The sequence below is a fragment of the Cyprinodon variegatus genome, unplaced genomic scaffold, assembly GCF_000732505.1.
Source record: "Cyprinodon variegatus isolate N-32 unplaced genomic scaffold, C_variegatus-1.0 Scaffold127, whole genome shotgun sequence".
Lineage (NCBI taxonomy): Eukaryota > Metazoa > Chordata > Actinopteri > Cyprinodontiformes > Cyprinodontidae > Cyprinodon > Cyprinodon variegatus.
Window position 1 is genome coordinate 855844 of NW_015150580.1, and position 25408 is coordinate 881251.

General features: G+C 37.1%; 1 protein-coding gene across 1 annotated transcript in view; it reads right to left on the bottom strand.

Moving 5' to 3' along the window:
* Positions 1-24143, bottom strand: part of LOC107085525 (thrombospondin-2-like) — a 26873-nt gene extending 2730 nt beyond the window's left edge. The window contains exons 1-19 of the mRNA XM_015375885.1: positions 23699-24143; positions 23492-23557; positions 23259-23389; positions 22622-22813; positions 21929-22022; positions 21684-21845; positions 17655-17831; positions 17406-17579; positions 16981-17111; positions 16033-16167; positions 15710-15928; positions 15520-15627; positions 7822-7981; positions 7204-7322; positions 6863-7097; positions 5961-6188; positions 5759-5889; positions 5420-5560; positions 2538-2635 (exon numbers count right to left, since the gene is read on the bottom strand). Coding sequence (XP_015231371.1) covers positions 2538-2635; positions 5420-5560; positions 5759-5889; positions 5961-6188; positions 6863-7097; positions 7204-7322; positions 7822-7981; positions 15520-15627; positions 15710-15928; positions 16033-16167; positions 16981-17111; positions 17406-17579; positions 17655-17831; positions 21684-21845; positions 21929-22022; positions 22622-22813; positions 23259-23389; positions 23492-23555 — 2699 coding nt within the window. The 5' untranslated portion in view covers positions 23556-23557; positions 23699-24143. The remainder of the gene's footprint in view (positions 1-2537; positions 2636-5419; positions 5561-5758; positions 5890-5960; positions 6189-6862; positions 7098-7203; positions 7323-7821; positions 7982-15519; positions 15628-15709; positions 15929-16032; positions 16168-16980; positions 17112-17405; positions 17580-17654; positions 17832-21683; positions 21846-21928; positions 22023-22621; positions 22814-23258; positions 23390-23491; positions 23558-23698) is intronic.
* Between the last annotated feature and the right edge of the window lie 1265 nt (positions 24144-25408).

The window sequence follows — 25408 nt, forward strand, 5'->3', positions numbered from 1 at the left end:
TGTACTGGAAGTTGAAGGTGTTTACAGTAAAAAGGTATATCTATGTATAGTTCCACACATTCTCATATTAACTCTTCAGACTGTTTGCTGACATATTGATTTTATGGAAATATCAGTATTTCACACAACCGTGTCCTATCTGACTACTTTAATTAACACTCAAACTTTATTTACTGGAATTCTCCTCTCTATAAAGAATGTTTCTCTTTAGATAATTATAATATCATACTGTAATAAATTTTAAAGAATCCTAGCCATTTTTTATATCTCCTCTGTATCATAGAACAATACTGTAAAGGACAACCATTTCATTTATCCCCCTTCAAAGATTAGTGATTATATTTACAGGGTTACTTATTCTCTGCGCACTCCTTTAGACAACATAGCCCTTTGAAAAAAAAGAGGACTCCCTTAATAGGAAACTGGCTTCTTGGTATAATTCAGAGCTACATACTTTAAAGCATGATGTTAGGAAACTGGAGAGAACACTCTACACATCTATAGGAATCCTACAGAATCTGGAAAAACAGTCTAATGCTGTATAAAATGACCCTTCATTTAACAAAAAGCATTATCTTAATTAATAGAGCAAAATACAAATTATTCACCATTTCCTTGTACTACATTTGCCAAACTTACTGATAGTCGAAACTGTTAAACTGTCGATTCCCCCAGCAGTAATGGCTTTATGAAAATCTTTATAAATAAGATTGATCTTTTTACAATTAAAATCATTGGCACCCCTCCAAATATGATTGGCTCATCTGTGGAAGCTGAAGTAGAATCGGAGGTAACTATGGAACCTGAGCTGTGTTTGGACTAGTTTGGTATGTCTGCTTTTTTCTCCTTGATTCCCCCATCAACCTCTGCTGAGGGCCGCTCACACTGACCCCCTTTCTGTTGGAGTTTTTTTCCTGTTGAAAGGGAGTTTTTCTTCTCCACTTTCACTGCATACACACATGGTGTGAGTGATTGCTATAGAGTGAATGACACAGTGCAAGCGAATATCTACTGTTTCTGCATGCTCATCCAGGAGGTCCAAATCCTGCAAGGTCAGTTACTCGGTGCAATTATCAGGGTTTCCTTTCATGAGAACTTGGGTCCAATCTGACCGTACTTAATATTCTGATTGAATGTTAGGCGCAAGAGATGACATGTTATGAATCACACTATATAAATAATGTAATTGAGAGTACCATCTTCTGTTGCGCTATTGTGATAAGTACCTTGTTAGACAGTTGACCCTTAGGTCTCCCAAACCATATTCTGTTTGAAAGTAAATGTTTAATCCAAGTGATTGTTGGTGCCTCCAGATGAGTCTTCTGAAGTTGCTGACAAGATAAACTAGACTAAATTGTTAAAATGCAACGGAAAAATCAGAGAATGTGATGTTTACAGTGCTGTCTGCCTTGTCTTAATGACAGAAGACTTGTTGAAGCAGATCTATGATGGAATCTTCAACTCCCAACTCCACGGCACTAAAGCAAAAGTAATATTGCTTATTTTTCTTAGTACATAGCTAATAAAAGAAAGTGTTGTCAGCAGTAGTATTTCCATTGGGAATAATATAAATATAGATTAAACTACATAGATAGATAGATAGATAGATAGATAGATAGATAGATAGATAGATAGATAGATAGATAGATAGATAGATAGATAGATAGATAGATGGACTATTAGTTTTAAATGGTAAGTATGCTGTTTTCCTATTAACCTGCAAAAAAATATATTTTTTTCTGTATACCACAATTATAAAATATGTACATTCCATCAACCAGGATCATGATAACAACAACCTAGTACCTTTTCAAAAATATCAATAAATGTATTTGGTTTAAAGTCCAAGAGCTCTGCTGTCTTTTCAGACTCACCTTTTATAAAAGGACCACTTTCTATAAGTGCATTCATTCAGTGCCTATAATATATGATGAGTGCTTATTGAATGTTTTAAATGTGGATAAGTAGGCCTGAAGGGGAGAGTGATTTTTCTCCTTCTTTGGCTAAAAATCTCACTGTGGTTTTGAAAATCTCAACATCCACAAAGCAAAAACACATAGCAAAGGTAACTCAATTCATTAGGTTGTTTTTATTCTTCCCTTCATGCTATTCCAAGCCCATTAGTGAGGGGAAGAACTAAGATGAAGCAGATGTTGCAGATTGGGCTGAATCCAGTGTGCCAGAAGAAATGGATTCCACTGTTATCATAAAAATAACTCCTGGAGGTGGATGATGTTTCTTAGGCTGAAAAAATTAAAATTCTTGAACGGGATTTGCCACATTTAATGTACTAATTCTGAGTACTCTGAAGTTAACCTTCACTGAACACAAACAGTACAAAAAAAAATCTTTATTATTATAGAAAAAAACATTTTTTCGACTGGAAATAATTAAACAAGCAGGTAACGCACATTCTATAATTTAGCTTGGTTTATGACAACATTATAGAAATATAAAGCTAAGTAAACAAAAAGGGTTCACATCAACATGAAAAAACTTCAGGAACTATCAGTAATCCATCATAACTGCTACCGTACCTGATAAACCCAGTCTTGGGTCGATGTGTAAGGTGCATGCGGTATGCTGTGTAGTCCTTCCAGCCAATTTTATTGGGGTCATGCCACAATGTTCTGACCTAAAACAGATATGCAGGTTGATTGCAAGGATGATCTAAAACATTTATACAGTATTTTGTATAAAAAGTACGTAGAGCATTAAGAGGACAATTTGTGTATATAGGAGTACGTAGAACATAAACCCTTCATTTTCCCATTAACAGCCTTTATGACTGTTTACTGGAAAAAGGATTAGCCAGAGGTGTTAAAAGTATTAATGTTTACAGTTTAAAAAAACTTTTGTGGAAGTTAGAGTTTGGAATTAAACTTTGTACTCAAGTAAAAGTGTAAAAGCACCATTTTTATAACTACTTAAATTATCAAATTAAAAGTAATGCAGGAAATAATTTAAGGACCACAGTTTTAAACCGTATACTGGTTATTGCACTACCCTATCAAAGGACATTTTTCTACAATTCTGGATGATAACTTGCTTATACTTAATGTTCTTACTTTTATAACTAATGGTAACATGGTACAATTTAACTTTGCATCATCTTGGAAAACTATTTATTTTAGTATGTGGCGAACCACAAGTTGTTGCAGTAGCAAGTTCAACCGCAAAGAACTTAATTATCTGGATGTAAAAAATAATTGTGATGTTTTTTTTTCTTTTTTTTTAATGTTAACAGGCCATAAGGAAAATGAGCTTAAATTAAATAAAACGAACAAGTCTATTTTTAAAATGTAAGGGGTAGAAAATAGAGATAATAATAAAAAAAAATCAAGCAATAAAGGCAAAAAGTTGTCTAAAAAATAATTACTCCAGTAAAGCATAGATGGAAAAACTTTCTACTTAAGGTAATAAAGTAATTGTACTTCGTTATATAACACCTCTGGCAATACCAGTAGTTATTGCTTATTACTAATAAAGAAAACGTTTTTTTTAATAAATTTAACACATTCCACTAAATATTACCATAAATAAGGTGTTAACAGGAACAGTTTTACTATTATCCTTAATACAATATATGCAGTTCATGCTTCATTCATCTAGCCATTGAGTAGAAGTTGAGGTAAACAGGCCTTGAAGAGAAAACCAGACCTCCCTCTTCTCAGTGACATTTCCCAGCTTATTCTGAGTACCTCAGGTATTTTTATCCCAAAAATAGTTTGCTTTGTTCTGGCTTCTCCTTTCTGCAGGATGTTTATGGAAAACATCTGGCTTCCCTTTTTGGAATAGTCCTGAATGGTGTTCCTGAAACTATTTTACGTACTTTTTTTCAATACTTCCAATACCTGTAATGCTTTTTTATAGTTATGCTGATTATAGCCACTGGTCTTTTAATTTTTAAAAGTGAACCCAGCCACCCTGAGCTCATTTAAGCTACTTTTATCAAGCATCTTGATCTCTCAGTCATGCCCATTTCATGATCGCTTGGATGACGGACAACTAAATTGATCACTTTGCCTCTATGTTCAGCCCCTTTTTTGCAATAGCAGAATGACACAACCACAAAAAGACATTATGAGTTCTCCACCCTACTGATGAACAACACCAAAGAACCAAGATATGATCCACTTTGGTTGATACAGGAATTGGGCCCTAAGCTGGATGTGGCTTTCCAATTTCTTCTGGTTGAGATTTGATTCTCATCCTGGCTGTTTAACAATATGCTGCAAATTATTCCAATGTACCATAAATCTTATGATTTTTAAGATACCAGCAGAGCTACAGTATATACAAGCAAAGCTATATTGTAGGTTCTTAAACCAGATATACAGTAGCACCCATTTAAAATGGACCTTCCCAGTCAAAAGCCAGCTGAATGGCAGCAAAATCCCCTCCAACTTCCAACCACTGGCCTTCTAATGGGCGTGCATATTTTTTTACTCTGACTCCACCCTTTTCATTGAATTACTGGGTCTGACCAGGAGATAATCTTTCTCTGTAGATCTTAATGTCCACAAATCATGACTGAAAGAATATTTTAGATTTTTAAAAAAGAATTGTAAGGAACTAGCCAAGGACCAGCCAAGGATCAGTCAAGGGCACATCAAAGAAAGTGGAGAAATTTTGAATGGCTACTACTGTATTCCAGTCAGACTTGGATGTTCTACTTTTTAGTGTTTACAAGACAGGATGGCTTAACTCTCTTAAAATGTGCAAATTTTCACATAGAATAGGCTTTTTTTCATTTTTATTGTTGTAATAGTGACTGTAGTGGTCCTTTATGAGTGATGCAGTATACCCGTGTTCACAAGCAGGAAACGGGAAGCAGGAAGAGGTTCTTTTAGAGTTTATGTTCTGACTCTTTGAACATGCTTTGTTTTGACACATTTACCCTTCAATAAAATCATCTCTATGATTTTAAGCTTATTCCTCATGTTTTGTCATGATCATAGAACACATAGCTAGCTGTTCACTTTAACCTCGACTGTATGGGAATAAAGAATGTTCATGTAGATTTTCCTATTTCTTTTCCAATTAGTAAACAGCAATACCATTAGTAATAGGACTGATTTAGCAACTTCGACCAAAGTCATAAGTAAGGGTACTCTAGTTGTAAGATACACTAAAAGTCCATCAAAAAAGAGCATTAATAAAGAAATACAAGCTCAATTTGTGCTCTCTAATTCTGCAATATGAGATCTTTATGATTTAATTTGTATTTTCTTTACATATTTCATTCATTTATTTAATTTATTAAAGATTATTATTTTAATTTATTGTGAGACAAAAATTTGTGTTTATTCTTATATTTTAATTTTAGTTTTTAACAGTTTGAAATTTTATTTTTAAAGTTTCAAAGTTTGTAAGTCCAAAACTTAGAGTGAAAAAGTGCATATTTTCTTTTTTTTACCTGGTGTCTTGTGTTTCCAGTGTGCCACAGAGCATTGCGTAGGTACTCCCCCGGCCCTGTGCTAGAATGGACGAGTTTTATTGACAGTCCAGCTGTGGCAAAAGCTTTTGAGGGCCTCTGCTCCCAGTAACCTTGAGACACCTGCATGCAAAGAAAGAATTACGATAAAAGGAAAGTGAATGTTCATTTACGATCTGTATGTGACAGAGGATGAATCACTACAAACAAATTTAAAAAAGAGCTAAGCTTTTGTTGTTATTAACTCTGCCTTTTTTGCCAATGAAACATGTAATATAAAACATTATAGAACAATGATTCTGAATTAAGAGGCTGCCTCACCTGTTTCCACATGACAACGTAGAACCGCCGACTGGACTGATAAGCAAACACAATCCCTGCATAGTCGTCATCACGGTTGGTGTTAACGTAAAATGTCACACTGAAGTCTACTGCACTAAACTTGTCATAGCCTGTTGAAGAGTAGACATATTCGATTTCCTGCTAAACCACAGAAATATTATTACTTATATTTATATCTTACCTAATGCAATCCCAGGGTCAGAGTTGGCTTTCTGCAGCAGCTCTGTTCCCTGACTGCGGATTATCCATAAGGGGTCAGACTGTGTTGTTCCTTTAGGGTCCAACAAAACAACCTGAAACTTCCTGAAGTCTGTCACCCCAATATCATGGTTCAGAGGACAAGCATCCAGTGCATCTGGAATGCTGTCATTGTCAAAGTCATCGAAGCATGCGTCCCCACTGCCATCACCTATGAGTAAATGGACAGGGAAAAAGAAAGAACAGATACATGGCTTTGTGCATTTGAAGAATAAAATAGCGGTTTTCTTTAATGGGCAATGTGTCCTACCACCCAGGGAACTCTCTTTTGGGGGGAGTATAATCAATTCAAAAAAGTTATTAGTAAAGCTTTTTCCACATGAATCCAAGCTAATGAGCCTCATTTTTTTTTTTTTTTTTTTACAGTGATTTGGACTGCATATGGATTTACGAAAACTTAGTTTGGGATTTATAAAGACTTTGGTGAATTAGTTACATAACAAACTGAGTATTTTTGGTTATTTCTTTTTGGCATTAGCAGAGACCTGACAGATATTCCTAGAGATTTAGAAAGACATAGAAATAAAAACATTCAAACAATACTTTTAACCTATTTTTAATACCTGTTTTACACTAGAATCTGTGAATTGATGAGCAATTGACCTGCAGTCTCACCTTGATTTTTCTTGAGCAGTTTAACAGTAAATTCATACAAACAGACGAAAGTAACAGTGTTTTTTTTAAGCAGAGAAGTTAAGTGCCGTTGGCTCAATCACTGTTTTATTGGAAAGCAAGCTAATATTTTCACTAAAACACAGCAAGCAGTAGAAGAATTTTCTTATGTCATGATGAATTAGATGCATCTTAAAAACTGGTATTACTGACCATCTGAGTCAAGCTGGTCCCTGTTGGGAACCAGTCTACAATTGTCCCGGTCATCTGGGATTCCATCGTTGTCATCATCGGGGTCACAGACGTCTCCCTTTCCGTCCTTATCATGGTCTGCCTGGTTGCTATTGGCAATGTAGGGACAGTTGTCCAGAGAGTTTTGATGTCCATCCTCATCGATGTCATTGTTGTTGTCGCACATGTCCCCCACCAGGTCACTGTCAGAGTCGAGCTACGAGAACACCCAGAGTATATACACAATGGGTTTATATTGTTAAAACTCTTAGATCTTTGTATTATGCTGAGATGTGTGTGTTTCTGTTTGCAATTGTAGGAACCTGCAGGGGGTTGTGAAGAAGAGGACAGTTGTCGCACTGATCTCCGACACCATCCAGGTCTGTGTCCCTCTGGTCAGAGTTGTACACATAAGGGCAGTTGTCATGCTCATTCAGTTTCTCTATACAAAGATAGTTAAAAAATAAAAATTTGTCAGATTTATATTATTTACTGTCCTTTTTTCTCTTCCATTCAGTATGTCATAGAGTCAGATGCTAAAACACTATCATCACTTATTTTTTTATATATTTTTTTACCATTGAGTTTATATTCACATTTTTGGTGCAGTAAAAAGAAGAAGAAAAAAAAAGTTCTACAATCTGATAAAATTATATAATTCATCCGGGGGTATGGCTTTTCCAATAGTCAACCACTCAGACAGTTTTCCAGCTTTAACAACTGCTTCTTCTCAAGATGTAGATCATTAAGATTTGACATGATTTTTATGGTTGATTTTTTATCTTTGATTTTATTTGCACTGTGTAGCACTTTGAGATTTTTCTTAATGAAAAGTGCGGTACAAATTGGATTTATTATTATTATTATTAAGCCAGAAAGTTAATGTTTGGGTGAAAAAAAGTTATATGTTTAAAGACTACTTAATAGCTTTTAGCTTTTACCATCTCCATCTATGTCAATGCTGCAGGCATCTCCTTCTCCGTTGCCATCGGTGTCCGTCTGCTTAGGGTTGCTGTCAAAAGGACAGTTATCACAGGAATCCCCGACCCCATCCACATCAGAGTCAAACTGTCGAGGGTTGAACATCACTGGGCAGTTGTCCTATCCAGCAAAAAAGCATTGAAATGCATATGTATATACTTGAACAATGTTTAATAGACATTTCAAATTTTGATTACAATAACATTAAAATCATTTGTAAAAAATAATACAAAATAAAAACACAGCAGACTAAAGGTAGACAGGAAATGAAAAAAAGCCATGAAATGCAAGACAACTAAGAAAATACAAGAAAAAAAAAAAACAACTCATGCCAAAACTAACTGAGATATATTAGTTATCTTTTGTTGTGCAGTCTTTCCAGATGCTAATAGCATATTTTTATACTGCTGCTGTAGTAATTGAAATTTCTTGCTCTACATTCATGTGTAAAGCAATGTAATTTCCTAGTGGACAAATAGATTTTTAATATATTGATAAAAATGCCAAAATTTTTAAGTAATATCAATAAAAAAATAACAACTAAAAATACATTTAAATCTTCTCTAAAACATATGACTCACTTGGGAAAATAAATTAATTAGAACACCTCCCATTTATGCCTGCTTAAATCTGCAAATATTACATGAAAATAATACATCATGTGCACTTGATTGTGACGTCATACTACAGAACATTGTAGAAGCTTTGCCTGTCTAAACCTTGGGCATTAAATCAATTTCAAAAAATTTATTTTTAAAGAATTTGACATTATCCACTCAAATTTAGGAAATTTGGAGCAATTGCCAATTTGTTCATGTTTGGAAAGTTCATCCTGAAAGCAGTGTCTACATTCTAGAAGACTTCAAAATGTATTAAATATGATTTCAGGGGCTACAGTACAACATGCTCTCTGTACTGTTGAAAATATATGCTAGTACACTAATAAAATTCGCAACTAGTAAAGACAGTGACAAGTAAAAGGCAGTGCTAAACTTTTAGAATCTGTTAATGTACTTGAATTAAATTAAACTATATTTAGTATTTTCACCACTGTTCCTCACCTTTTTGTCTGAGCACAGAGTAGGGGGCTTGCTTGAACTCACCATGAATCATTGGATACTGTTAGCGATGGAAGATACACCAGACCTGTCATTTAAACTGGGGGAAAAAAAGGCTGCATTTGACGGCCGCATAAGGAGCAGTCTTCTAATTATTGTTCATTTGAACAGGCCATGGTGCATCACTATGACGTAATCGGCTGACAAATCTGGCCTTTGAAGGATGCAGGCGGCTGGATTCGAACACACAGTTTGATGTGTAAGGTTTCTTCACAGAGAAAGCTAATTGGCAGACTAATTTACCAGATATAACCTAGAAAATAATAGAACTTTTGAAATACCTTTCTGCAAACAGGTTAGTTTAATTTAGTTAATTTACACTGTATTTACAATATATATCTAGCCTCTTTGGCATAAACCAAAGAGAGCACTTTAGGATACACTATTCCAGTTTTGAAGCATGGAAATTGAGGTTCTATGGTTTGGAGAGACTTTGTTCCAAAATGATAATTCCAGTTTACCATTATGGAGCCAACCATAAATTCTAACCTGCATTAGAGGATGCTTAAGGAAAATGTGTGATTATATGTTACAAACATGTTACAAACAGTACTGGTAAATAAGGTACTTTTTGCTCTGGATATATATATTTTTTTGATAAACCTGCATATGGGCGAATTCTCCTCTAAATATATGCACATTGCCTTATTTAAATTAAAGTAAACTGTACCAGCACAGGGTGGTGGAATTTTGTTTGAAATTAAATTTTAGGCACACAATTTCCTTTGCTTGTACTTTAACATAAAACTATTAGTTGGAACTTTTTGCTTTAGGAATATGCCTGACAGCCTCACCCTATCATCCATGATGTTGTCATTGTCATCATCAGGATCACAAGCGTCCCCCTGTCCATCCTTGTCAAAGTCTTCCTGTCCAGAGTTTGGCAGCATGGGGCAGTTATCCTGCAGTCAATCAGATCAGATGTAGCCATAACAAAGGTATTTTAGATGAGTATTCATGTAAGGTTTTGTTTAGTTCTCTCACCGGTTCGCAGTGATAGGTGGCATTGTGCTTGCAGGGTAGTCTCTCATTTGGCCAACCATCCAGATCAGAGTCCTCTCCACACACTGAGCCATCTCCGGCAAAGCCAACAGCACATGAGCACTTAAACAAGTCTTCTGATGCCAAACCCAGGTAAATGCAGTCAGCAAACGGGTGGCAAGTGTGTGTGTTGTCTTTACAGGGATTATATGGTTCACACACCTACAATCAGAAAATCTCTTTAAGAATTTATTAGTGTCTGTAGTGATTAGTTTCTTTAAGAGACTTATTTATGTTAAAAGAAGGAAAAAAAACTAAACTGTTACCTGTTTGGTTTTCATGGCTTCCTGCAGCCCTATGCCATACAGCTGGTTTCCTTTGTATCGAGGAGGACAGGGAAGGCAGTAGAAACCAGGATCTGTGTTCACACACTTTATAAAACACAACCCATCCACTTCACACTGAGGAGACAGTGGTAAAGAGGTTTAAGTACAGATGTTAAAATTTATTCACACATTGTTTGATAATGTAACAGGAAGTGGTACATTGCTAAACATGGAAGGTAAATAATGCCTCTTTAAAAAAAAAATTAGATTAATTGCAATAAATTAACCTCAAAAGTTTCCTAGGAAGTAAACAAGAAGTATCACATTGAATACGACTGGGGGGTCCACCTAACCTGACTGGAAACAATCTGAGTGCAAGAAGCAGAGGCTCTGGGTAGCTACAGAGGAGCTCTAAGAGGTCCATAGGTTAAACAGTTGAATTCATTGACTATCAGACATGTAATTCAAAAACTCTGTGAAAAAGTGGCTGAAAGAAATGTTGAAAAAAAGGAGATTGACCCTTTCTTTGTATCTTAAGTGTCTCTGGAATAAAACTCTGTAACCCTGTAGACCAGTGGTAGGTAACCTTGGTCCTTAAGTGCCACTGTCCTGCAGCTTTTGCTTGCGTCTCTTCAACACGCCTGAAACAAATGAATGTTCAATGGCCAGGCCTCTGCTAAACTTACCGACATGCCAATGAGATAATTTGGCTTTTTGTCTCAGGTTTGTTGGAGTAGGGACGCATGCAAAATCGACAAGAAAGTGACACTCAAAGACCCGATGTGCGTACTGCTACTTCTCCAAAGAAACCACATCAGGTCAAGACTGACTCACTATTACTTTCTGAGTATGTTTCCCTTCTCAGTTTCACTTAAAAATGTAAACAAAATCAATTAAATCCCATTTTAAGTAATCTAGTCTTTCTTCTTCCCCCTTTACCTCATTCTCATCCTCACAGTGTGTGCCATTCCCCTTCAGACCAACAGGACAATGTCCACATTCCCAAGATCCATCGATCTTTGAAGTACATTTTACCCCAGGAAAGCATGGATTTGAAAGAACACACAGGTCTGAAATAGATGTAAACGTGAATACAATTATGAAACGTTTAGGTAAAACACACAAAAAAATACAGCCTAATATGCTGTTCTTTTTTTATCATTATTTTGTCATTTGCTAAGCCTCCTTAATGGAATAATGCAGAATAAACAATCAAGGATTAAAATTAATCCATTATTGTTTAAAATATGTTTCCCCAAATAAAAAAAGGATTTTTTTCCCCACAGATTTTAAAGCTTAGCCTTCTTAGTGAATAATATTTGCATTCAGAGCTTAGATGAATATATACCAGAGCTTTAATTTACCAACAGGACATGGCTGTTTGTTACAGGCTTTGTAGTCTGTGGCTTCCCCAGCACAAGGTTTCCCACCATTCTGAGGAGCTGGGTTCAGACACTCCCGCTGGCGGCTCATAAGGCCTCCACCACAGGAAGTTGAGCATTGTGACCACTCATTCCAGGCTGTCCAGCCTCCTGTGACTACAAACAAACAAACAGGAAATGCATTTTTAGTTGAAGTCAAACTCTGAGCTAAAATCATGTATCATTACTCACCAGGGCAGAGTGTGTTGTTGCATGGTTTTGTCTCTCTGGTGTTTCCTGTGCATCCCTTGCCTCCCTTCGATGGTGGAGGATTGTTGCACAGACGGATCCGTGTGATGTTACCTTCCCCGCATGTGGTTGTGCATGCAGACCAAGGAGACCAAAGGCCCCAGTTCCCATCTGCTCGTGCTAGAGATAAAACAAACTAAAATTAACTTCCTTGGACTTCAACTTCAACGTCAACTTCAGAATATTCGCCAATTGGACTAAGCTTCAGAAAAAAGCCTTTGCTTTAATAAAAATTCCATGAAGTGTTTTCTGCACTATTTGATTCAAAGATAAAGAAAAAATGTGTCTGAGATTTAAACACATTTGGAGGACTGTTAAGGAAAACAAGCACAAAGGCCAAGTCATCTTAATGTTTTTATTGGGAATGTGCATCATCCAAGAAAGTCTTTGCTCCTACTTTTCTCTTTATGTGGAAGATCCTTCAAAAAAGATAGCAACAGATCCTTTAACACTGCGAGAGTAAATAGCAAAATCCTTAAACTTCATCCAAAATGTCAATACTTTGCTGGTACCAGTATGTAAAGTGGCTCCAGGGTTCTGAATTGTAGTACTGTACAGTATATTGATGATGCAGAGATGCCTGCTTTGATTGGACAACCAAATATTGTCTTCAAAGTAGATCATGTCCTCAGAATGTATTCAAATCATATGCAACTCAACAGACTCCTCTTACTGAGAGAGTAAGTGAATGCAAATAGATCTCCTCCCTCTGTCTGTAAGGCTTAGCCCATCCACCTTACAGAGGACACTCATTACCCACCATCTCATGCTATCAGTCATGATCATAATGGGTTGGTCTGATGTAAATCGGTTCTTTACTTTTTGCTCAACTCTGCTTTTGCGACAGACCTGGATAATGACAACATGACTGGCTTCCTGTCGGGCATTCAGTCAATCCATCTTTGGGAACAACCTACAGTCATTCATAAATACAATGATCCTCCACATCTAGTTTCCAACCTGAAGTTATCAGTTCAGTTTTTAGGGTTGGCAGCCATTGAGTCTTACTTAGACAAGCATCTTCTCATCTTGATCTTCCTCTCCCTCTGCTGCAAACTGCTCCAGTTTGCACTGAAGGTCATGAGACTTAATACAAGAGACAGGCCTGGCAGAGTCCACTAGACAAAAGCTCTATTTGTGAGGTTGATATGGACAATTTATCCCTGGTTTGGGAACTTTTCTCAGTAATGTTTATACATTTACCTTCATCCATATTATTTCGTTGGGTAGATTATTTAAAAGTTTCTGCACTGGATTGTAGCTTAACAACTAATAGGTAGATATAGCAGCATATTTTTTGAAGCAATCCTCCCCTAAAGCAAGATTTAGCCCTGGCTTGTTGAGACTTATATTTTCCATAAGAAGGTTTTTGAGTGGGGGCTTAAAGCTTTTAGATTTAATCATTCATTGTGTCATTTGTCTCTATCTAAACCTACAACAAATAATCATTTCAGCTGTTATCCTCCAGCTGGGAGACCAGCTAGAGTGTAACGTCAAACTAAAATTTCATGTGACTCCCAGTAAATCATGAGAAATATGTATTTGGACCAATATCTAATCTCTCTACCATAAAAAAAAATACTAACATTTATGACAGTTGTTGTTTTTCGTCCACAGCAAACAGGAAGATCAGAAGAACTGAGCTCACTCTCCCTCTGGAGATCAGTGTAGCTGCTGTGAACGAGCTCAACTGGTGAAGATACTGGGATTTGGCTACTAAGGCAAGCTGGCTGAATCAAGCTCTTCCACATCCTTTACGCAGACCAGCTGCTGAGAACAGTTCCTTTGACTGGGATGAAGCTTCCCAGGGGAGATAAATACTGACAACTGTGAAGGTGAGGTCCTGAGTATAGAGGGCAGTAAATGGGTAATAAAATTCAAATAGGGTTAACTGTAAAAAGTAGTAAGGACAAACTCCTTGTAAGCCAGTGTCTGGCTATCGCAAGTACTACTGCAAAGGGGTGGAAGATGCTGGGTCCAGCTGACAGTCCTACTTCAGAACTTCTCTGCATGGAAGGAAGTTTTGGATAAATGCAGATCAACCATTTCCTCCATTGCATAGAGATAAAGCTTCCATCATATATTACGACCTGTATGAGTCCTTTATTACCTGCATGAGCGAAAGTTTACCCACAGAGACTACTTTGCAAAAATATCCATACACCAAAAATGTTCTGTTTTCGTTTTGTCTTTTTATCATTATTGGGATTTTATGGTGTAAACAAGCTTTCATGAAGTATAGAATATTTCTGCAGGAAAGGCAAAAATGGTTAGGATTTTATTAAAAATACATATATGTGGAAAAGGTGCTGCATGCAGTTTATTCACCTGTTTTTTAATGACACCCTCAGATAAAATTAAACAAATTAAATGGCCAGCAGAAGTCAGCTAATCAGTTAACCAGATGACCTTTATTATTTATATTAAAAACAACTGATCTGTAAAGGCCACAAAGAATACTATAGACCCTTAAAGACAGCCAGCATCATGTACACCAAGTAAAGCATCAGAAAGGTAAAAAATAAAGTTGTTTTAGTTTGAAACCTAAAACATTCCTATAAAAAATGTGGACTAAGTAAGGTATAATTGCAAACCTACCAAAGCATCCAACTGAACTGAGGCTAGGCAAAGAAGGCATTGATCAGAAAAGCAGAAGGCACGTGTTAACTCTGGAGAAGCTGAAAGGATCATTACTATCAGCAGAGATGGGAAGTAACGAAGTACAAATACTTCGTTACTGTACTCAAGTAGATTTCTCAGATATTTTTACTTTACTTTACTATTTATTTTTATGGCGACTTTTTACTTCTACTCCTTACATTTTTACACAAATATCTGTACTTTCTACTCCTTACATTTTNTTATTGTTCATTTGAACAGGCCATGGTGCATCACTATGACGTAATCGGCTGACAAATCTGGCCTTTGAAGGATGCAGGCGGCTGGATTCGAACACACAGTTTGATGTGTAAGGTTTCTTCACAGAGAAAGCTAATTGGCAGACTAATTTACCAGATATAACCTAGAAAATAATAGAACTTTTGAAATACCTTTCTGCAAACAGGTTAGTTTAATTTAGTTAATTTACACTGTATTTACAATATATATCTAGCCTCTTTGGCATAAACCAAAGAGAGCACTTTAGGATACACTATTCCAGTTTTGAAGCATGGAAATTGAGGTTCTATGGTTTGGAGAGACTTTGTTCCAAAATGATAATTCCAGTTTACCATTATGGAGCCAACCATAAATTCTAACCTGCATTAGAGGATGCTTAAGGAAAATGTGTGATTATATGTTACAAACATGTTACAAACAGTACTGGTAAATAAGGTACTTTTTGCTCTGGATATATATATTTTTTTGATAAACCTGCATATGGGCGAATTCTCCTCTAAATATATGCACATTGCCTTATTTAAATTAAAGTAAACTGTACCAGCACAGGGTGGTGGAATTTTGTTTGAAATTAAATTTTAGGCACACAATTTCCTTTGCTTGTACTTTAACATAAAACTATTAGTTGGAACTTTTTGCTTTAGGAATATGTCTGACAGCCTCACCCTATCGTCCATGATGTTGTCATTGTCATCATCAGGATCACAAGCGTCCCCCTGTCCATCCTTGTCAAAGTCTTCCTGTCCAGAGTTTGGCAGCATGGGGCAGTTATCCTGCAGTCAATCAGATCAGATGTAGCCATAACAAAGGTATTTTAGATGAGTATTCATGTAAGGTTTTGTTTAGTTCTCTCACCGGTTCGCAGTGATAGGTGGCATTGTGCTTGCAGGGTAGTCTCTCATTTGGCCAACCATCCAGATCAGAGTCCTCTCCACACACTGAGCCATCTCCGGCAAAGCCAACAGCACATGAGCACTTAAACAAGTCTTCTGATGCCAAACCCAGGTAAATGCAGTCAGCAAACGGGTGGCAAGTGTGTGTGTTGTCTTTACAGGGATTATATGGTTCACACACCTACAATCAGGAAATCTCTTTAAAAATTTATTAGTGTCTGTAGTGATTAGTTTCTTTAAGAGACTTATTTATGTTAAAAGAAGGGAAAAAAACAAAACTGTTACCTGTTTGGTTTTCATGGCTTCCTGCAGCCCTATGCCATACAGCTGGTTTCCTTTGTATCGAGGAGGACAGGGAAGGCAGTAGAAACCAGGATCTGTGTTCACACACTTTATAAAACACAACCCATCCACTTCACACTGAGGAGACAGTGGTAAAGAGGTTTAAGTACAGATGTTAAAATTTATTCACACATTGTTTGATAATGTAACAGGAAGTGGTACATTGCTAAACATGGAAGGTAAATAATGCCTCTTTAAAAAAAAAATTAGATTAATTGCAATAAATTAACCTCAAAAGTTTCCTAGGAAGTAAACAAGAAGTATCACATTGAATACGACTGGGGGGTCCACCTAACCTGACTGGAAACAATCTGAGTGCAAGAAACAGAGGCTCTGGGTAGCTACAGAGGAGCTCTAAGAGGTCCATAGGTTAAACAGTTGAATTCATTGACAGGACAACTATCAGACATGTAATTCAAAAACTCTGTGAAAAAGTGGCTGAAAGAAATGTTGAAAAAAAGGAGATTGACCCTTTCTTTGTATCTTAAGTGTCTCTGGAATAAACCTCTGTAAGCCTGTAGACCAGTGGTAGGTAACCTTGGTCCTTAAGTGCCACTGTCCTGCAGCTTTTGCTTGCGTCTCTTCAACACGCCTGAAACAAATGAATGTTCAATGGCCAGGCCTCCGCTAAACTTACCGACATGCCAATGAGATAATTTGGCTTTTTGTCTCAGGTTTGGTGGAGTAGGGACGCATGCAAAATCGACAAGAAAGTGACACTCAAAGACCCGATGTTGCGTACTGCTACTTCTCCAAAGAAACCACATCAGGTCAAGACTGACTCACTATTACTTTCTGAGTATGTTTCCCTTCTCAGTTTCACTTAAAAATGTAAACAAAATCAATTAAATCCCATTTTAAGTAATCTAGTCTTTCTTCTTCCCCCTTTACCTCATTCTCATCCTCACAGTGTGTGCCATTCCCCTTCAGACCAACAGGACAATGTCCACATTCCCAAGATCCATCGATCTTTGAAGTACATTTTACCCCAGGAAAACATGGATTTGAAAGAACACACAGGTCTGAAATAGATGTAAACGTGAATACAATTATGAAACGTTTAGGTAAAACACACAAAAAAATACAGCCTAATATGCTGTTCTTTTTTTATCATTATTTTGTCATTTGCTAAGCCTCCTTAATGGAATAATGCAGAATAAACAATCAAGGATTAAAATTAATCCATTATTGTTTAAAATATGTTTCCCCAAATAAAAAAAGGATTTTTTTCCCCACAGATTTTAAAGCTTAGCCTTCTTAGTGAATAATATTTGCATTCAGAGCTTAGATGAATATATACCAGAGCTTTAATTTACCAACAGGACATGGCTGTTTGTTACAGGCTTTGTAGTCTGTGGCTTCCCCAGCACAAGGTTTCCCACCATTCTGAGGAGCTGGGTTCAGACACTCCCGCTGGCGGCTCATAAGGCCTCCACCACAGGAAGTTGAGCATTGTGACCACTCATTCCAGGCTGTCCAGCCTCCTGTGACTACAAACAAACAAACAGAAAATGCATAATTAGTTAAAGTCAAACTCTGAGCTAAAATCATGTATCATTACTCACCAGGGCAGAGTGTGTTGTTGCATGGTTTTGTCTCTCTGGTGTTTCCTGTGCATCCCTTGCCTCCCTTCGATGGTGGAGGATTGTTGCACAGACGGATCCGTGTGATGTTACCTTCCCCGCATGTGGTTGTGCATGCAGACCAAGGAGACCAAAGGCCCCAGTTCCCATCTGCTCGTGCTAGAGATAAAACAAACTAAAATTAACTTCCTTGGACTTCAACTTCAACGTCAACTTCAGAAAATTTGCCAATTGGACTAAGCTTCAGAAAAAAGCCTTTGCTTTAATAAAAATTCCATGAAGTGTTTTCTGCACCATTTGATTCAAAGATAAAGAAAAAATGTGTCTGAGATTTAAACACATTTGGAGGACTGTTAAGGAAAACAAGCACAAAGGCCAAGTCATCTTAATGTTTTTATTGGGAATGTGCATCATCCAAGAAAGTCTTTGCTCCTACTTTTCTCTTTATGTGGAAGATCCTTCAAAAAAGATAGCAACAGATCCTTTAACACTGCGAGAGTAAATAGCAAAATCCTTAAACTTCATCCAAAATGTCAATACTTTGCTGGTACCAGTATGTAAAGTGGCTCCAGGGTTCTGAATTGTAGTACTGTACAGTATATTGATGATGCAGAGATGCCTGCTTTGATTGGACAACCAAATATTGTCTTCAAAGTAGATCATGTCCTCAGAATGTATTCAAATCATATGCAACTCAACAGACTCCTCTTACTGAGAGAGTAAGTGAATGCAAATAGATCTCCTCCCTCTGTCTGTAAGGCTTAGCCCATCCACCTTACAGAGGACACTCATTACCCACCATCTCATGCTATCAGTCATGATCATAATGGGTTGGTCGGACGTAAATCAGTTCTTTACTTTTTGCTCAACTCTGCTTTTGCGACAGACCTGGATAATGACAACATGACTGGCTTCCTGTCGGGCATTCAGTCAATCCATCTTTGGGAACAACCTACAGTCATTCATAAATACAATGATCCTCCACATCTAGTTTCCAACCTGAAGTTATCAGTTCAGTTTTTAGGGTTGGCAGCCATTGAGTCTTACTTAGACAAGCATCTTCTCATCTTGATCTTCCTCTCCCTCTGCTGCAAACTGCTCCAGTTTGCACTGAAGGTCATGAGACTTAATACAAGAGACAGGCCTGGCAGAGTCCACTAGACAAAAGCTCTATTTGTGAGGTTGATATGGACAATTTATCCCTGGTTTGGGAACTTTTCTCAGTCTCAGTAATGTTTATACATTTACCTTCATCCATATTATTTCGTTGGGTAGATTATTTAAAAGTTTCTGCACTGGATTGTAGCTTAACAACTAATAGGTAGATATAGCAGCATATTTTTTGAAGCAATCCTCCCCTAAAGCAAGATTTAGCCCTGGCTTGTTGAGACTTATATTTTCCATAAGAAGGTTTTTGAGTGGGGGCTTAAAGCTTTTAGATTTAATCATTCATTGTGTCATTTGTCTCTATCTAAACCTACAACAAATAATCATTTCAGCTGTTATCCTCCAGCTGGGAGACCAGCTAGAGTGTAACGTCAAACTAAAATTTCATGTGACTCCCAGTAAATCATGAGAAATATGTATTTGGACCAATATCTAATCTCTCTACCATAAAAAAAAATACTAACATTTATGACAGTTGTTGTTTTTCGTCCACAGCAAACAGGAAGATCAGAAGAACTGAGCTCACTCTCCCTCTGGAGATCAGTGTAGCTGCTGTGAACGAGCTCAACTGGTGAAGATACTGGGATTTGGCTACTAAGGCAAGCTGGCTGAATCAAGCTCTTCCACATCCTTTACGCAGACCAGCTGCTGAGAACAGTTCCTTTGACTGGGATGAAGCTTCCCAGGGGAGATAAATACTGACAGCTGTGAAGGTGAGGTCCTGAGTATAGAGGGCAGTAAATGGGTAATAAAATTCAAATAGGGTTAACTGTAAAAAGTAGTAAGGACAAACTCCTAGTAAGCCAGTGTCTGGCTATCGCAAGTACTACTGCAAAGGGGTGGAAGATGCTGGGTCCAGCTGACAGTCCTACTTCAGAACTTCTCTGCATGGAAGGAAGTTTTGGATAAATGCAGATCAACCATTTCCTCCATTGCATAGAGATAAAGCTTCCATCATATATTACGACCTGTATGAGTCCTTTATTACCTGCATGAGCGAAAGTTTACCCACAGAGACTACTTTGCAAAAATATCCATACACCAAAAATGTTCTGTTTTCATTTTGTCTTTTAATCATTATTGGGATTTTATGGTATAAACAAGCTTTCATGAAGTATAGAATATTTCTGCAGGAAAGGCAAAAATGGTTAGGATTTTATTAAAAATACATATATGTGGAAAAGGTGCTACATGCAGTTTATTCACCTGTTTTTTAATGACACCCTCAGATAAAATTAAACAAATTAAATGGCCAGCAGAAGTCAGCTAATCAGTTAACCAGATTACCTTTATTATTTGTGTTAAAAACAACTGATCTGTAAAGGCCGCAAAGAATACTATAGACCCTTAAAGGCATTGATCAGAAAAGCAGAAGGCACCTGTTAACTCTGGAGAAGCTGAAAGGATCCATAACATCATTACTATCAGTTGCTTGCTTCATAATTTGGCATAATCTCAAATACAACTAATCTTTTACAGAAAAGCTGTCAGAAATCCCATTTAAGGTTTACTACAAGTCATGTAGGTAACAAGGTAAAGATGCGTAGGAAGTGTCTTTGGTCAATTACGGCCAACCCGTGTGGAGAAATCTAATGCTGCAAGAACCAGTAAAACCAGGAGATGAAAACTAGGAGGCAGCAAAAAGAATTGACCCTGAAGTGTTTCACGTTTAGCTGAAGAGTAATCCAGACAAAGCCAGAGCTATAATGAAATAGTTTAGAAATAAATGGTGGCTTTTAGAAATCGTGTTTGCTCTGTGGGATTTTTTGAATTGTACATATTTGTTTATATGTGTTGCAGATTAAACATTTTATTAAACTACTTCCTGTCTTGGCCGGGACACTGTAGTGAAAGATATTTTTAATCTCAATGAGATTTTTCCTGGTTAAATAAAGGGAAAAAAATGTTTTGTTCACAGTAAATTTCTCTACTGTTAGATCAATTAAATCAATCAATCAATTAACACAATGTAGAGACTCTGAGGATTAAATACAAACACAAATTTAGAAACTATATTTGTGAAAACTTGCAAAACTATATTGTAAATTTATTTCTTTTCACAGCAAAGTTATTGGCTATTTTATGATGACTTATTGCATACAATGAAAAAATATAATACAACTGTTTTTGATATCTACTTAATAATATTTAGTTACTTTAACACAATAGTTTTATGTCCTACCCTGCTAACATGATTAAATTGTGTTAAAGTACCTAATAGGATTAAGTAAATGCCAAAAATGGTTCCATTACATTAATGTTACTGGTCTAATGTGAGAAAATGTTAAAAGGTTTTGCACGGTGCTGTATGTTCATTTTCAGAATCTTTAGGAATCCCACATTTGGAAGGGGCCCAGACTCTAAATTGGTTAATTGGTTACAAGCAATTTAATTAAGTTTTGCCAATGAAATGTGTTGAAGTTTTCAATTTATAAACTAAATCTATGAACTAAATTTAGAAAACTTAGTTGGAACTACTGACTTCAGTTATTTAATTATTTTACTTTAGTTGGAGTAGCATTTCCTTTTTAGAGTGCACAAAAGGAAAAAATAACTTACCCAAACCAATATTAGCTCATCTTAAGCAGTGCATTTTTATCCACATACTGTCAGGAGAATTAAAGCTTCACACAACTGTAAAAGTACCAATATCCAGACTCCATCAGAAAAATGCTTTATTAAAAGTAACCAGTATTAGAAAACATTAGCAGTGTTTATAACCTTTTAAAGACGAGCAGAATTAACCCTCTCTAGAACCTCAACAATTATTCTTTAAGACCTCCCTTTAAACAAAATTGTGGTACTAATCATATTAACATGTAGATGTTGAGACTGATGTCCTACCCTTGCGGTCGCACTTTATCAGTGAGCAGCTGCGGGTTTGAAGCGAGGGCCCCGCGCACCCGCTAATGCCATTACAGGATCGACCACGTTGCTGTCCCCCACGTCCACAAGTGACAGAGCAGTGGGTCCACTCAGACCATGGCGACCAACCATCTTCCTTTTCTTTACAAAAAGAAATCCTCCGTCAGACATTTAGGAAACTGATGGATCTTTGACAACCATGCCTGACACCGAACTGCACTCACCTAGACAAGCAAGGCAGCATTTTCCATCAACAATGGACGGGTTGATGCAGGATACTGGGGGACAGAGTACCTGCTGACATACTACCTTTCCATCCTGGAATGTAATAAATTTAGATTTTGCAAAAACAGGTTATGTTATTCGATGCAGATGTTTCGATTCACGCCACAGGAATGAAATGCTGTCAGGAGTAAGGCTGTCTACTCCCTGAACACATTCTTGACTAAAACTAATGATATTTTTCTAAAGAGAAACAGACTTAGAGGGATGAGGGTGAAGCAATAAGAAAACAACGACTGGGGCTCCAAGAAACACATGAAACCCTAATGGACACATACAAAACTCTCAGAGTGAGCAAAGTTGATGGTTATGCTTTGACTTTTAAGATAAAGTACCAATTTCTTTCATGCTTAGAGGTAGATCAGTATCACTTGTGTCTGAACAAAGGTAGACTTCAGGAAGCAGGTACAGTAAGCTTGATGTATGATACATGATGTACATTTAAATACATATGGTCAAGTTTAAAAAATATCTATAAAAATTTAAACAAAGCTGATTTCTTTTTTTTTTTTTTTTTGCAGGTCTACCGTCAGAGATTTATGCTCTCTATTCTGTCACTGACACATCATTCATCCACCCTGAGGCTTGCATTAACATCTTAGGTTGTCATGACTTCACGTGTGCTCAGAGCTGACCTGGCAGGAGCAAGAGGTGCAGCTGTCAACCTCCCAGACGTCCCCCTGCTCGTACACCCGTCCATCCTGCATGCACCACACTTCTCCGTCCCTGTCCCTGTCCAGATAGTTGTCTTCCTCGTCCGCCTCACCTCTGCTGCTGTCATTACTCAACTCAGCCAAGGATATACGCATCTCTTCATTTTCTTTTGACTGAAAAAACAAAATATTAAGGTGCTCCCAAATTCTTCTTATAGCATTACAATAGCATATGACATGTACTGTATTAAAAGCAGACTTTTTGAATGATTAATAAAATGCAGAATAAGAAATATTACATTTAAAATAAGATTTTTGAACTGTTACAAGCAATATTGGCACACTTTTCAAATTTGTGAATATTATAAACTCTGCATTAAAAGTATTCAAACAGGGCTTTATGAATAGTTTGTATAGACCTATAAGGAGAGCACCAAAAACATCAAAAATTAATCCCTGAGGAAACATAAATAAAGGAGCCTGTAGAAGAAACACATTAACCTAACTGGACATGAAAATTTAAATTCTTTAGGTATGATTTAAAGTGAGAAAGCATTGCTACGTAAATATTTTTTATGCCTATTTGACTTATCTGATGGTGCATTTGTGAGCGTCTTACTACTCTTTCCAGATCTTCCAGCAAGTTGTTTGTCACGATACGTAGACCGTGAATTTCAGTGATCATATCCAGCAGCTCATCGCAAGGATGATGACACATTTCTGTGGTTCGGTTGTACATCTTTTTACCATCTACATATAAAAAAAACATCAGATTTTGGTAATACATAGAAACAGGTGTAAAAGGTGCACTGGTAAAAGTAATTTGTATGCCGCTGGGAGTGTGTGGTCTACCTGCACACACAGCCACTGCACACAGGGGAATAAAGAGCCAGGGTAAGTTTCTCAGAGGCCACATTCCTGTTCACAAATGAATCGCACATGGAGTTGCCCCGCAATACAACTTGCATGCATCGCTTCAGACAGTGAGAAGATCTGCTGCCCACAAGATAAAATAAAAACACACCTATTTGTATAAAAGAGGAAATGTTTCTTGCATACCTGCGTATCCCTTGCAGCTCTGCCTTTTTCCACGATTTGGTAACACAGCTGTTAGTCTCGTCCCTGCTGGAGCTCCACAGGGGCTATGATGGAATGTATTCTCCTTTTTCTTATTTCTTAAATCCTTGTCTCCTTATGTTCTTCTCACCTTGGGATCCAAACCATGAAGAACATCAGCAAAAATCAGTTCAGTAATTTGTCGTTGTAGCATCCAGACGGTGGAAACCTGAGTGCAGAACATTTGGATAGCTCTCTAGAAACTTTCTGCATAAAATACTGTGATGATGTATTTGTTTTTGTGTGTGCGTTTGTGTGTGTGTGTGTGTGTGAGGCACAAGCACGGGTCGTATATTACTTGTCTGTCTGGCAATGAACTGAGCTGCATATCTCACAGAAGTCTCAGAGAAACCCAGCTGGATGGAGGGAGCTGCGGCTCTGTGTGTTAAGTTCTCAGCGCAGGTTTCTCAGGCACATCATTTACACCCCTTACTCCCAAAACTGCTACTGGAAGCCATTCTAAGCTATGCTCTCTCTCTCTCACACACAAACACACAAGTTGATTGGTTCAAAAAGTCTGCTTTTGTTTTAAAGCCAGAAAGATGGCATCATCATAGATCATTTGCGAAGATGAAAAAGTGTGACGTTTGTGTTTTATTATTGTTTGTGTTTTTGCAGGGTGCCCTGGATTGAGGGGAAAAGACGACCGAGCTGATGGAATCCAAAAAACATTTTTTTTTCTCTGGGATCTCTCTCACTCTGCGTTTGGTCCTCTCCCCGCTGAGTCAAAAAGGCATCATCATCCCGAATCAGATTTTCCATTTGTAGACTCCACATGTGGAATAATGAGTCTCACAGATGTGTGCACACGCCTGTGCCCATACAAACACAGACACACACATATGGCAATTTTCAACAAATCCTGTCCTTACAGGTACATAGAAACATCTTAGCAGAGGACATCCAGGAACAGTTAACATGTTTCTTTTTGGAGACTTCTCAGCAGAAAAGGCTCAGAAAGCAGGTGCTCTCTGTGCTCTTAAAAAAAAAAAAAGCTCCCAGAGTAATAAGATCTGAGGGGACATTAAAGGTGAAGGCTTGGCCAAGATTGTTTGGCAAAGTGTAGCTTGACATTTTTAGATTGATATATGTCATGAGAGGAACAGTTTGTTCTGGTCTTCTTGTTTGTAGCACATTACATGAAAAATACAACCAGCAACAGTGTACAACAAATGTTTTATTGATTGAGACAAATGTTTTATTTCTTTTATACTAAATAGATGGCAAAGTAAAGTCTGTGAACCTTTCTCCCCTTCCAGAATCTTCAAAGTCCTCCTACAAACTCCTGTTTAGGTGTAAATCTCATATTGGGGACTTTAAGGCTTGCAACAAAAATTCCAACCTGCAGCTCTTTAGTTCAGAGTTTTTTCTTTGATTGTTATCTTGCTGTAGCCGGAAACTTTTTCTTCCCTTTTGGTGCAGATGGAACAGAACAAATTCTTCCTAATTTCCGAGCTGTAAACGCTGCCAATAGCGAGACTGATTAATACCCAAACTGAACAGCTGGTGAGAGGATTTTTTTTTTTCTCTTAAACCTGCTGTATTTTCTTGGAATTTGTATTTCGATAAGATTACACCCACGTATGTGTATATTTTTTCTCTTTTCTAAAGACGTCTTTATATTGTACCAATCGTATTCAGATAATGCTTTTT